The following is a 13,504-nucleotide window of genomic DNA, read 5'->3' on the forward strand; positions in this document are numbered from 1 at the left end:
CCAAATTAAGAAACAAACAAGAAAGAAATTTTTAAAAAGGATTTCCCCCACTAAATGTTTAGAAATTTGGGGTGGGGAACAGGCTCTAGCTTTTGAATTGTTATATACTTTTATTGCATTGCATTTTAAATAAGATATTGACCTACCATGTAAGCTTGCACTTGAAGAAACGGCTCTGAGGCTAACAAAATGGTTTGGAAAACTCTAGCCTATCCTAAGTCCACACCTTTTTTACTGATGGACAAATCGAGGGTCTAGTGAACCCACAGCAAATGTAGGATTCCAACCCAGATTTTATAACCCTCATTCTGGGTATCTTTCACCACTCACCATCTTAGCTCAACATAGCCATCCCCAGAAATGCTCTGGCCTGAAAGTTTTGGAGAAATCTCTCTACTAGTCCTTTCCATCCCTGCCCAAACCTCTCTTTCCACCCCAAGCCTGGAGTCTGCTATCTCCACTTCTAACACCAAGAGTCTCTCGCCAGTGGGTCATCTTGAGTGGGTGGGGGCCTGCGGCTCAGACTCCACTAGTGGGAGGAGTTAGAAGACACACTCTCTCTGCTTCCTGCTCCCCTGTTCTCCACCCCTCACCCCTACCCCTGCCCCATTTGCATTCATTTATTCATAGGGGATTTTTGTATTTAGAGGAGAAGGGAGATATTTTAGGGCCGTGCAGGTGATGTGTGAGAGATACGAGGGGTGGGGGGGAAATCCCAGGACAATGGAGGACACAAAAGGGCATCTTTGGTTAAATGGATGAAGGCCAGAAGGTGCTGGAACTCTTCCTGAGAAATGTGGTCATTCCCTGTCCTGTGCACAAGCAGCTTGGCATCAGGCCCTGGATTAAGGAGCAGGGTGCAGTGTAGGAGAGGGCATGTCCGGCCACTGTTTGGTGCCAGAGGAGGGACGTTCTTTGCCCCACTAGGAAGCAGGACCCTCAGATATAACCTGGGGAGATGTGGGAAGGCCTGAGGCCCTGATATCAAGCAGTGGGAGCTTGGAGCCCTCGGATTTGAGTATCCCTGTAGATATATGCATCCCGACTGAGAATAATCTTGGGTGGGAAAAGCAGCAAGTGTGGCCACCAGGAAATGGCAAGGTTGGCGGTGGCGGAAGGATAGGCTGACACATACGTGTGTTAACCAGGACGTTTATGAACTCTGTGGCTCTCTGACAGCTCAGTGAAGGAGTAGGGCCCTGGTGGCTCTAACTCTAGGGTGGAAACAGGAGAACAGTGGACCATGGTCCGGCATCCTTGCTGGAAGCAAGAGGTCCTCCGCTCAGGAGGAGGCGACGAGGAGGGTGGCACAAAGCGCCCGTCTCTCTGGAGGTCTCCAGGGCCACGACGCTACTCCAGGTCTGTGCGGAAGGATGGGCACAGGGGCGGAGGAGACTGTCAGGGAGGTAGGAGGCCAGGCCCCCGGCGCCCCCGTGCCTCCCGCTGCCCTGCCCGCCCCAGCCTCCCGGCGGCCCCGCCCACCCCCGCGCTCAGCCTGTGCCATGCTCAGGTTCAGGAAGGTGGCGCTGGTCCCGGTGCGAGGAAGGGAGGTTGACTGTGAGAAGAGAGACAGGGTGAAGAGGAATTCCGGGGCTCCATCGGGGGTGGCCTGCTGCCGCCGACAAGCATTCTCCCTCCAACACGGACCCAGAAAACCAGGGTTTGAGTGAGTGGATGAAGGAGGGTACCAGGGGTGCTTCGCAGTGATTGAGTCCCTGATCCTGGAAGCTTCAAGTCTGAGGCAGGAGGTCACTATCCTTGACTCAGGGACATGGCTTCTTGGACTGCCTGGGGGAAGCGAGACTGCAGACTGGGGAATGACCTAGCCCACAGTGTCTGATAGCTCCTGGTCAAATGGGTGAAACTTGACCCTGCCTCAGGGACATTGCCTCTCAGAGCTCTGGGAATGCTCAGTGTGATGGGAGAAATATGGTCCCTGACTCTGGGAGCTCCTGGCCTGATGGAGGAGACATGGTCCCTGGCTCTGGGAGCTCCCAGCCTGATGGAGGAGACATGGTCCCTGGCTCTGGGAGCTCCCAGCCTGTTGGAGGAGACATGGTCCCTGGCTCTGGGAGCTCCCAGCCTGATGGAGGAGACATGGTCCCTGGCTCTGGGAGCTCCCAGTCTGATGGAGACATGGTCCTTGGCTCTGGGAGCTCCCAGTCTGATAGAAGTGACATGGTCCCCAACTCTGGGAACCCCTAGTTTGGTGAGCAAGACATGGTCTTCAACATTTGTTAATTCCCAGTCTGATGGAGGAGACATTGTTCCTGACTCCTGGGAGCTCCCAGTCTGATGGGGAGACACGGTCCCTAACATCTGGGAGCTCCCAGTCTGATGGAGGAGACATTCTTCCTAACCATTGGGAATTTCCAGTCTGATAGAGGAGACATAATTCCTACGACCTAGAAACCTCCATCCTAATGGAAATCACCCTTATTTCAGTGTGAGAGATGTATTTTACCTTCTAGGGGTAGAAATTCTGTTCTCACTCTTACTATAATGCAAAGGACAAAACAGGACCCTCATTGTCCGGGATGACAGTCTGAAGAGGGAGGCATGGTCCACCCTCACTCTGCACCTCTAGTCTGATGGGAGAGGTAAGCCTCCATCATTAAACCATCCTCCCAGCATGGTGGTAGAGGCAATAGCTCCTGTGTTTTAGGGGCCACCAATCTGCAGGAAAAAGGATACCCTATCCTCAGGCTACGTCCCATGTTTTAAAACCTTTGGTCTGGTATGCCTCTGCCAGGAGCGAGAAGGCACAGAAGCCCTGCTTAGTGCCCCCAGTCTGATAGAGGGAGCCTCGCTACCCCTGGTCTAGGTTATCAGTTTGACAGAAGAGGCGAGAGCTCCACTGGGGAGTCCCAGGTCAGATGGAGGAGGCAAAGGCCCCTTCCTTCCGTCTGATGGTGAGGCATATCCATCCTTGACTTCTCTCCCCAGACTCACGGAGGAGGCAAAGGCCTCTTCTGGGAGCCCCTGTCTGAAAAGAGGTGCCCCCCGCCCCCTCCTGCACACTCACGGGCCACCTGCAGCTCCACTTCCAGAGTCTCAGTCTTGCCCTGCAGTGTGACGGTCTTGAGTGTGTAGCGGCCGGCGTCTGTGAGGTTCAGCTTCTGCACCAGCAGCGAGCAGTTGGGGAAGCCCACCTCCCGGCCTGTGTGCGCGGGGCCTGCAATCCAGTTCCCCGACGGCAGTTGGCTGAGCAGCCGGTTGGGCTCGGAGGCAGGCCCGCGGTACCAGGCGTAGACCAGCAGGTCCTTGGGGTAGCCCGGTACGGTCAGTGTCACGTCCTGGCCCTCCATCGGCCTGCTCGGCACGGGCACGATCATCGTGGCCACTACTGCCGCTGGGGAGAGAGCCGGAGGGGCTGGGTCAGCTGGGCCAGCACAGGGCACAGCATCCCCTGCCCACCCCCAGCCAGCTCACTTATGCCTCCCCCACTGGCTGGTGCTCCCCGTGTGGGGTGCTGGGAGGGAGACAGAGGAAGCAGGTGGCGTGTGGTAGTGGAGGCAGAGTTTGTGTCCCATCAATGCCCGCTGCCAGGGAGCTGTGTCTTCCCCCATCAGACTGGGAGGCCTCAGTGGGTGGGGGCCGTCTCTCCCCCACTAGACTAGGAATTTCCAGCCTTTGGGGGGATATCTCTCTATTAAACTGGAAGACCCTAGAGGGGTGGGTCATGTCTCCTCCATCAAACTGGAAACTCCCAAAGTATAGGGGCCATGTCTCCCCCATCAGATTGGAAATTCTCAGAATATGGGGGCCGTGTCTCCCCCATCAGATATTTGGGAGCTGTGTACTCCAGGTTGTGTCTCTTCTGTCAGACCGAGAGACCTCAGAATATGGGGGCTATAATTCCCCATCAGACGGAAAGATTCCAGAGGGTGGGAGGCCATGTCTCCTCCATCAGACTGGAAATTTCAGATTATTGGGCTGGGTCTTTCCAATCAGGCTGGGGACCTCAGAAGTTGAATGGGAACATGTCTATTCCATGAGACTGGAAATTCCTAGAAAGTGGGGGCCTCTACTCCCCCATCAGATTGGGAGTACCTCCAAAGTGGGAACTGTCTCCCCCATCAGACTAGGAATTCTCAAAAAAAAGGGCCATGTCTCCTCAAGACCATGTCCTCCCTATCAGAATACAAAATCGTCTCAAGTGTGGACTGTGTCTCCTCCATCTGACTGGAAGCTCACTGAGGGTGGCTGTCCTGTCTCCTTCATCACTGCTTGGATGGAGTATGAGGCGCTGACTCTTCTCTCTGACTGGTAGCTCCTTGATAGGGAGGCCCTGCTTCCCTGTTTCAAGACCATCTCTCCAAGGGCAGAGCCCATGTCTCCTCCATCAGATCAGAGTCTCTCCCAGTGGGGAAAGGGTGGTGTCGCCCTTTCCTCTGTCTCTCCCCTGGCACCTGCCACAGGGTTGCTGACAGTTCAGGAGGCTCTTGGGGATGCTGTACCCATTCCCTGCACATACCTGCACACCTCGGACACCCCCCATCTTGACCTGCACAGACAGGGCTCTGGGCAGCGCCTGAGGTCATCTGGTCCACCCCCCTGTGTCTTGCCAAGACCGGCTGCCAAGGCTCAGGTTGGGTGGGGCAGGAGGTACACTTACCTCTGGGGATGCCATTTCTGCTTTGGGTGAAAGAGTATCCACCCTTTGGATGAGACCCAGCCTGTTAGTAGGAGGGAGGGTGGAGGCGGGGGAGGACTGTTCCCACTGTCCCTCAGGGGACGGTGGCCACTTGGGAAGGAACCAAGGCGGAATGAATGAGGCCCTAATGTTCAAAGCCACCATCCCCAGGGGAGGAGAAAATGTCCCCTGAGGCTCCTGATGGCTCTGAGAACACCAGCTGTGTCTGCACTACCCCCACCACCAGGTTGTTTAAGGACAGAGGCCAGACAGTGCCTCCCTCGCTGTGTTTTTCCATTTGCCAACAATTGGCTGTGATTGTCCGGAAGCGGATGCACGTGTGCCCATGTGCGCATGCGCTCCTCGGCATCTGGGCCGGATAACGGGGTAATCTAGTTGGCTGCGCGGAGGTGCCGCTGTCTGGGTGGCAGCTAGTGGGCCAGGCCTGGAGCAGCTGTGGCGGACTGCATTGAGAACAGGGGCGCCCCTGTGACGGGATGGCCGAATGTTTTTCCATTCTGCCGCTGCACAGCGTGGGCTATGTGGCCCGTTTCTCCCTTTGCCAACCCCTCAAGGAAGACAGTCTGATTTGTCATTTGCGTTCTAAGTGGCAAAGCACGAAGGACTGCCTCCTTTTGTCACCTGCATGAAGAGGGTCCATCTGATGTGCCACTTTGTTACTTGGCCAGTGAATGGGTTGGAAATCTCTCGCTTTCCCATCCTCTCTTGGGGAAATGGCGGCCTCATGGTGGGCGGAGAAGCCAAACCTTCACAATCTAACTGGGCTTCCACCGCGGGGGTCGGGGCGGGTGGTCAGGCTGGGGGTTGACTCACCGGAGAGCTTGACCACCACTGAGGCGGATCCAGAAAGCAGGGTCTTGGGGTTCTTAGCAATACACGTGTATGTGCCCTCCTGGGCTGCCGTCATGCTGCTGATGTTGAGGTGGTCCTGACCGTCGTTCTTCAAGGCCCGCCCGTTGAAGGCCCACACGTACTCGGGCTCTGGGCAGGACCGGGACACGCACCACAGCGTGAGGGAGGTGTTGAAGTCGACTTTGATGGTGCAGCCCGTGCGGGTGGTGGAATCCTGGAGGATGGCCACGCGTTCTGGGCCGACTGTGAGGGCGGGAGGGAGAGACATGGGGCAGTAGAGGGGCAGGGCAGTCGAGGTGGGCACCCCTGGCTTTCTTTCCACCAGGCTGGGCCCCTGGGAATATCTGGGCCTAGCAGAGGGGAAAAAAAAAGTTACAGTCCTGCATGAATCTCTAACTTGCGCTAAGATCTTGAGAATCACTTTCTCAGGGATCTTGGTTTTTCTCTTCTGTAAAAAGAGGATGTTGGGCCAGACAGAATTTCAAGATAACGTTTGAAATCTATGGCTACATTAAAAAAAAAAAAAAAAAAAAAGAAGAAGAAGTCTAACTGATTGGTTTCTGATAAGCCATTCTAAGAGTCTAGAATTCTAGGGCTCCAAGAGCAGATGTTTCTAAGTTATTAGGCTTCTAAGATTCTAGAAATCTATGTTTCTGAGATTCTAGGATTGGGTGGCTCTACGGTTTTAGAATTAGATTCTCAGAGTCTAAGAATCTCTGCTTCTAGAGTTTGCAGGATTCTCAGAGTCTAGAATTCAGTGCTTCTTAAATCTAGGTTTCCCTGGTTGTAGGATTCTAAGTTCTAAGTTTTTCTACATCACTCATGTACCTCAGTGATTTCTTTTCTTTGGAGTCCACACTGCATATCTGCTGTCCCTGGGGATGACTCCACGCTTTGGTTATGTTTTTTAAAGTTTTGTTTCCACTCCCATCCCACCACTCACTTCCCGCCTCCCTTTCAAACCCAATCAGTTCGGTGTCCTTTCCTTGGAGTATTGATTATTTAATTTCAAAGGTGGTCTTTAGTCCTTAGGAGATGGAGCAAGTGCCTTGTAAGGGGGAACCCCTGGTTTCTAATCCTGCTGGCCTACTGACTCACTGTGTGCCCTTGGGTGCCCTTTCCAGGCCTCAGTTTCCCCATCTAGGCGGTTGGGACACTGGGTATCTCGGATGGGGCCGGGCCAGGAGGACTCACAGTACACAGTCAGGTTGATGGGCTCGCTGCGGCTGACACTGACTGGGTTCCAGACCTCACACTGGTAGGCTCCAGCCTCCTCCCTGCGGACGCCATGTCGGGTCAGCACCCGGCCATCGGGGGACAGGCCAAGACGGATGGTGATAGGCAAGGCCTCGCCATTGAAGAACCAGCGGACCTCAGCGGGGCTGGGGCTGCTGCACGTCAGGTACAGGGTGTCTCGGCGCTCCACCAATGCAGTGCTGTTGGCTGTAACCACGGGCGGGGCCAGGATCTCTGTGGAGCAAGAGACAGAGGGGGAGGGGGCCGGGCACCACCTGCTCTGGGGGCCTCCTTCTCCCCAGGCAAGGAGCATGATAGGATCCTGGCGGTGCCCTTGAACCTCCAGCCAGGACAGACAAGGAACAGGAAGGGAGGCAGATTTAATCCTGGAAGCCATCCTGAAGGATGTGAGCATTTTAATGTTATTTTAGGTCTTTTTGTTTGATGGTTTTAATATTTTTTAGAGTTTTTTTTTTTTAAAGCAGGATTGGGAAGGAGACGGGGAGGCCCAGCTGGGGTTGAGGGGGCTCCAGGGGGTGTCTCACCATAGACCTGCAAGTGTCCGTAGCCCACCTCCGTCTGAAACTGCCTGTTGAGAGTCTGCAGGATGTAGGTGCCCGAGTGTCTGGGCAGGACGCCCTGGATGTCCAGGCCGCCGTCGGGGCGCACAGCCTCCCGCCCCGTGTGGGCCGGGCCGGGGGTCTCATCACCCGTGCTTACGATGTAGCTGGCCACCAGGTAAGACAGGCTGAGCGTGGGCCCCGCGTACCAGTTGTAGGCAAGGAGGTCCCCCGAAAGCCCTTGGACAGCCAGTGTGATGTTGTCCCCCTCGGATGGCTTGGCAGGCTGGGGGGTGATGGTGATCTCAGCTCCCACGCTTAGGAACGCGGCTGAGGAAGATGAGCCAGAGGGGTCAGATGAGCCAGAGGGGTCAGATGAGGCAGGCTGGGACCGCTCCCCACATTTGATGGAGGAGGAGACATAGGCTCCTGCCGCATGTGTTGTTGCCACACGTGTTCCTGCTATGCAGTAAGTGCTGAATAAGTGTTAGCCAGGTGCAGGGGCTCAGTCCTGGGGAGATGGGTCTGTTCTGAGGACTGAACTGGATGGGCCATGCTAAGGATCTAGTATAAGGCTGGGCACACGGCAATCTCATAGCACACGCTCACAGCCTCCAGGAGCTTTTGGGTGCGTCCAGAGGGTTTTCCTTCTGTGAGAGTCATCATCAGGCCTACACTTATGAGATCAGGCTGCCTCACCCAGCCCCTGGGCCTGGACTCCCAGTCCAGTGCTCTTACTCTGCCTCCCCAGGCTCGGCCACAGCAGAAAGTTGGGACGTGATGAATACACCCCACCCTTTCTGTTCTCAACTCAACAGATAAGCCTCAAACCCATCTAGCTGGTTGAGTCTGCCTGGGTTGGAGTTGTATGTGGTTTCCTGGAGTGGGGAGCCGGGGCACCTCTTATGTAAGACGTATTTACATGCCCAGCCTGGTTTCCGGTACTTTCCATGCTGTTAGAGCATGGCTAGGAGTAAGGGCTCTGGGTCTGGCTCTTAGCCCTGCTGTTTTCTGGCTGTGTGACCTGTGACCAGTGACTTCACCTCTCTGAGCCTCAGGTTTCTGGTCTATGAAGTGGGGGTCACGAGTGGACCACCTTTGTAAGGTGGTTATGAATACATGGAAAGCATTTAGAACAGCTCCCAGTATCCAGTAAATGCTAGTAAACCCTGCTTGTAATGACCTTCAAGTGACCCTGGGAGTTAGGCCCATCTCCTAGATGAGGAAACTGAGGTTTAGAACTGTCCAAACCATATCCCCAGGCCCCAGGAGGAGCAGAGCTGCTGGTTCCAACTCACTCTAGTTCAGGCTTCCATAGCTCAAGTAAGAGTTTGCCCCAAGAATGCTCACACCCAAGCCTTAGAAATCTCCAAAATCCACCCCGAAAACCTCTCCGGGTGATGGTCCTTCCCGGCCTTCCCCTCGCTGGTGACCCTTGGAGGAGCAAACCACACCTGCATGATGCAGAGCAGTCCTCCCTACCCAGCATGCTGGATTTCCAGCTCACACCTTCCCTCCCCAGGCCGGGCATCCCCTCCTTTCCCCGTGGGGGCCGAATTCTGGGGGTGCCATCCTTGCTCACCACTGAGGAAGAGCCAGCTGTACCCGGTCAGCACCATCTTTCACCCCAGTCCGGCTCCTGGGGATAGTGGCGTTGGCGGCCCGGTGCTCCGAGGCCCTTCCTGATTGGGGTTTGGCTCCGTCTGGTGCCGGATCAGGGAGGGTTCGGTGATTTGGAGCTGGGGGGGGGGAGATCACCTGAATTTGGAAGGATCGAGTCACCGAGGATCTGGGGCCCCGTTTGGGTACCAGAGTGGGTGTGGCAGGCACGGGCCAGGGGTCACGACCTGGTCAGGCCTCCTGGGGCGCTGCCTAACCTTCTTTGTGCCGAGGGCCCAGATTTGGTACCAGGAGAAGAACCAGGTCGCCAGGGAGGAGGGAGGAGGGGCAAGGGAAGATTTTAGGGCAGTTCTTAACCATGACCCAGGCCTTGGCTTCCCTGGTGAGCTTAGGGGTCACTGAGCAATAAAACCCATCAGCAGTGATTGCCCGTTTCCCAGTCCCAACGCCAAGGGTGACCTTCATGTGTCATCTCTGTGGCTGCCCTGTGATGTGGGCACTGTCAGAACCCCCAGTGGCAGATGAGGAAACTGAGGCACCAGGAAAGGACTCTGACTTACCGATTCCTGCAAGGCGGGGGGAGAGGTCTGAATCCTGCCGTTTCCAAAGCTACACAGAAGGGAAGGAGGCTGGGTGCCTCCACACTTTCTTTGGGGCCCTGCTTCATTTTGACCTCCTGCACAGGGCTGAGAAATTCAGTTTGTCTTCGCCTCTTGAGGCCTCGTTTTTGCCTATCTGTCAAATGGGTGTATGTGGAGACATTGGGGCCAGAGAGAGCCCAGTGTTGACCTGGGATCTGCACTTACTAGAAGTGGGGCTAGGGGCAGCCCCTTCCTGAGTTTCCATTTACTGTGGAAAAACAGGGAGGATGTAGCCCTGACTCTGGTTGTTGAGAACAGTGAGATGCTACATGTCAGGAACTCTGCCAGCACCTGGCAGAGTCTGGGTCCCAAATACGAGGTGTGGTTGCTGTTACTGGACCTGGTTCCACTGTTCCTGGCCTCCATGACCCTGGGCAAGTTATGGAGCCTGCCAGGCCTTGGTTTCCTCATCTGTAAAATGGGAGTGATGCTTGTACCCATCTCATGGGGTTGTAAGGATCAAATGAGTGAACTTGTATGAAGTACTTACGATGATGGCAGACATGGAGCAAAAACGCAATAAATCACTCATTCATTTATGCTACAAATATTTAATGAGCAGAGACTGCCTGCCAGGCGCTGTTCTAGTGGCTGGTGGGTAAAATCCCTCTCTTCATCGTGCTGACAATTGTGGGATTAACACATAAACAGAAAATCTATTCCATGTTGATGGAGATAAGTGCTCAGGAGAAAAACAAAGCTGAGAAGGGGGCTTGTAATTTTGAAATTGGGGGCAGAGGAGGGGCTGAGGGAGGATGTCTCTGGGAAGGTGACCTTGGGCAGGAGCCACGGGGGATCTAGGAAGGGTGTTCCTAACAAATGTGTTATTATCAACATCTTGGTGGCTTCTGGGTCCTGGTCTCTCTGAGGCCCCAGCATCCAGCTTCTGGGCAGGGGGCCATACCTGCAGCTCACCTGTCCTGGTTTGCTCCTCCAGCACCGTGTCCTGAGCTGCCCTGGCAGGGGCAGGGCTCTGACATGGGGGGTGGTGCTAGGTGAGAGGGGTGGGGGTGGCCAGATGCGTTGTGGGTGACCTGGCTCCTTCTGCTCCCCCCATCCCTCCTGCAACCTCACCTTACCCTTCTCTGTCCTGGCCCAGCCCTCTCCCCTGAGCCCTGGGAACTTGTCCCAGTGTCATTCAGAATGCCTCCCCCGGATGTCCCTGGGAACCTCTCCCTCACCCCGTCCCAAACTGACCTCGGCATCTTCCCCCCGACCTGCTCCTCCTCCTCCTTGTCCTTTTATCAGGGATGGCGCCACTGTCCACCTGTCACTGGGACAGAGAGACTGGGTCTCGTCCTTGATGTCCAATTCCCCCCCCAACCCCTCACACCACACCCTCTCATGCCTGCCTCTTAAATATCTCTTCCTTGTGTGCCTTTGTCTCTGTCCCTGGGTCCATGTCCTCCCACCCCCCCACCCCCCTTTCCCCACAGCTCCTTGTCTGGCTTCCCCTCCTCAACTCCTCCCTGATCTCTGGCCTTGGTTTGGCCCCATCTTGGTACTCAGAACCTGCTATGACTCCTTGGCATCCTCAGGAGAAAACCCAACTCCTCATGGTGGCCCACCGGGCCGTGCATGGCCTGGCCCTGCCCATTTGACCAGCCTCATGGAACATCCCTTCCTTCTGGAAACTCTCTGTTCCAGTTATTCTGCCTCACTTGCCCTCTCTCCACCCAGCATATCCTTGTTTCCCTCTGCTCTATTTCATTGCCTATTCAACAACTCCTCCTCTTCCAGGAAGCCCTCCTGGACTCTCAGACAGGGTTAGATATGCCCTGGATCCCCAGTCCTCACCCTGACCACGCTGGGTCCTCACTCTCAGAGGGTGGGTCTGTTTCTTCAACAGGACTATGAGTTGTGGGAGGGCAGGACCACAGCTGCTTTGGTTGCCACTGTGTCCCCAGCACCACCCAGCACGGGATCGGGTGCAGAGCAGAGGATCAGAGAGTGTCTGTGGAACCGGACACCGGGTGTGGATGACACAGAGAGGAGTCTCCAGGGAGGCCTGGGTTTCTGATAACTTGCCGTCTGGCCGAGGAGTGAGAAGAGGCTGTGGCTCTGAGAGTCTTGAGGCAGGTCCTGGCTTTTGTCCTACTCCACCAGGGCTCCCTACCTCCCCCAGCATCACCCGACCCTTCCTGATCTGCTCCCAGCCCCTACCTCTCTGGCCCTGCCTCTGGTGCCTCCAGACATGAGCCCAGAATTTTGGTCCAATTGAGCACTGAAGTTTCTTGAGCACCTACTACGTGCCAGGCCCAGAACTGGGCAGGAAGTAGACCGGGCAGTCCTGGACAGGACCCTTTCTTTGCTTGTCTGGGAAGCAGGTGGTGGGTGATCATGACCCTGACCTCCCTGGAATTCCTCCAAGGGTGAGGGAGAGCAGGTGGGTGGAGAGTTCAGTGCTGGGCCTGTCCCAGAGTGGGAACTGGGTACATGGTTCCATTGTTCATTAACTTTTCAGCAACCGTTTATTGAGCATCTGTTACGTACCAGGCACTGTGCTAGGCTCCAGGTTACAGCCCCATACAGGAAAGACAAAAGCCCTTGCTCCAGAGAGCTGACTTTTTTTGTCTGGGGAGATAGTCAACTGACAAATACAAACAGGTACAATATTATATCAGGTGGAGATAATGCTGTGGAGAAAAAGAAAGCAGGGTTGGAGGTGTCTGGGGCACTGGCTTATAAAGCACAGAGAGAAGATGTTTTAGGAGGCTACATTGCCATACTGAATCTGGGGGGAAAGCATTCCAGGGAGGGGGAACCATAAGTGCAAAGGCCCTGAGGCAGGAGTGTTTTGGTGAGTGTGAGGTCATTGTAGCTGGAGCAGAGTCAGTGAGGGCAGAGAGGGAATAGGGTAAATTATTCAGGGCTTTGTGGGTCACAGGAGGACTTTGGCTTTTACTCTGAGATGGGAGCCCTGGGATGGATGTAAACAGAGGAGGGATGGGAGTTGACTTAGGTGTCAATAGGATCTTCTGGCTGCGTGTGGGGAACAGACTGTGCGGGGGGTGATGGCAGATGCTGAGAGGCAAGGAGGTGACTGTAATAGTCTGTGCTGTCCAATCTGGTAGCCACTACCACTAGCTTATCTGAATTGAGATGAGCTATGAGTAAAGAGTACACACCAAAGTGGTGATCATTTTGTAATATATACAAATATTGAATCACTATGTTGTGCACCTGGAGCTAACATACATTGTAGATCAATTACACTTCAACTAAGAAAAGGAAGGGCACATAATCACAGTATCCTAACAGGTTCTGCAGTGAACAATATTTACATTGTTGTAATGATGCAAACACTTACTTTGTTTTGAGTTTCCTTATATATACAATGGAATACTACTCAGCCATCAAAAGGAATGAAATAATGCCACTTCCAGCAACATGGCTGGACCTAGAGATTATCATATTAAGTGAAGTAAGTCAGAGAGAGAAAGACAAATATCATATGGTATCACTTATACATGGAATCTAAAAATTGATACAAATGAACTTATATACAAATACTCATTATTGATATAATTAAAATTATGATAAAATTTTGGGGAGAGGATGAGGAAGGAGAGGTGGAGGTATTAATTAAATTTTATCTCTTATAACATCTATACATTTTAAAATGTTTTTCTTTTCTTTTTATTGTATCTCTATGAGATAATAAATTTAACTAACCCTGTTGTGATAATCATTTCACAACAGATGTAAATCAAACCATTAGGCTGTACACCATAAACCTATACAGTGCTGTATGTCGGTGATTTGTTAATAAAACCGAGAAAAAACCCCCAGAATCTGAAGGTGAAAAGAAAAAAACCCACACACTAAATACTGAAGATTTATTGCAGACCGAAAAAAAACAAAAGAATGTAAAGTAGATCATTCACTTTTTATACTGAGTCCATGTTAAAATGATAACATTTTGCCTACGCTGGGTA

General features: G+C 53.7%; 1 protein-coding gene across 1 annotated transcript; it reads right to left on the reverse strand.

Annotated features, from left to right (window-relative positions):
• Window positions 1-1,145: 1,145 nt before the first annotated feature.
• CEACAM16 (CEA cell adhesion molecule 16, tectorial membrane component) lies at window positions 1,146-10,771 on the reverse strand. Its single transcript, XM_074370850.1, has 9 exons — window positions 10,764-10,771; window positions 10,471-10,522; window positions 9,486-9,491; window positions 8,888-9,063; window positions 7,291-7,781; window positions 6,704-6,979; window positions 5,471-5,752; window positions 3,026-3,352; window positions 1,146-1,361 (listed from the first exon to the last, which is right to left on the reverse strand). The coding sequence occupies exons 1-9, from the start codon at window positions 10,769-10,771 to the stop codon at window positions 1,351-1,353; spliced, it is 1,629 nt and encodes a 542-aa protein (XP_074226951.1). The 3' UTR covers window positions 1,146-1,350.
• Window positions 10,772-13,504: the final 2,733 nt, after the last annotated feature.

Source organism: Camelus bactrianus, chromosome 9, assembly GCF_048773025.1.
Source record: "Camelus bactrianus isolate YW-2024 breed Bactrian camel chromosome 9, ASM4877302v1, whole genome shotgun sequence".
Classification (NCBI taxonomy): domain Eukaryota; kingdom Metazoa; phylum Chordata; class Mammalia; order Artiodactyla; family Camelidae; genus Camelus; species Camelus bactrianus.

Excerpts from the sequence above, each read along its gene's own strand:
- CEACAM16 (XM_074370850.1), bottom strand. Across the intron at positions 5,753-6,703 it reads CATCAACCTGACTGTGTACT|TCGGCCCAGAACGCGTGGCC; the intron begins GTGAGTCCTCCT and ends CCGCCCTCACAG. Across the intron at positions 3,353-5,470 it reads AGTGGTGGTCAAGCTCTCCG|CGGCAGTAGTGGCCACGATG; the intron begins GTGAGTCAACCC and ends CTCTCTCCCCAG.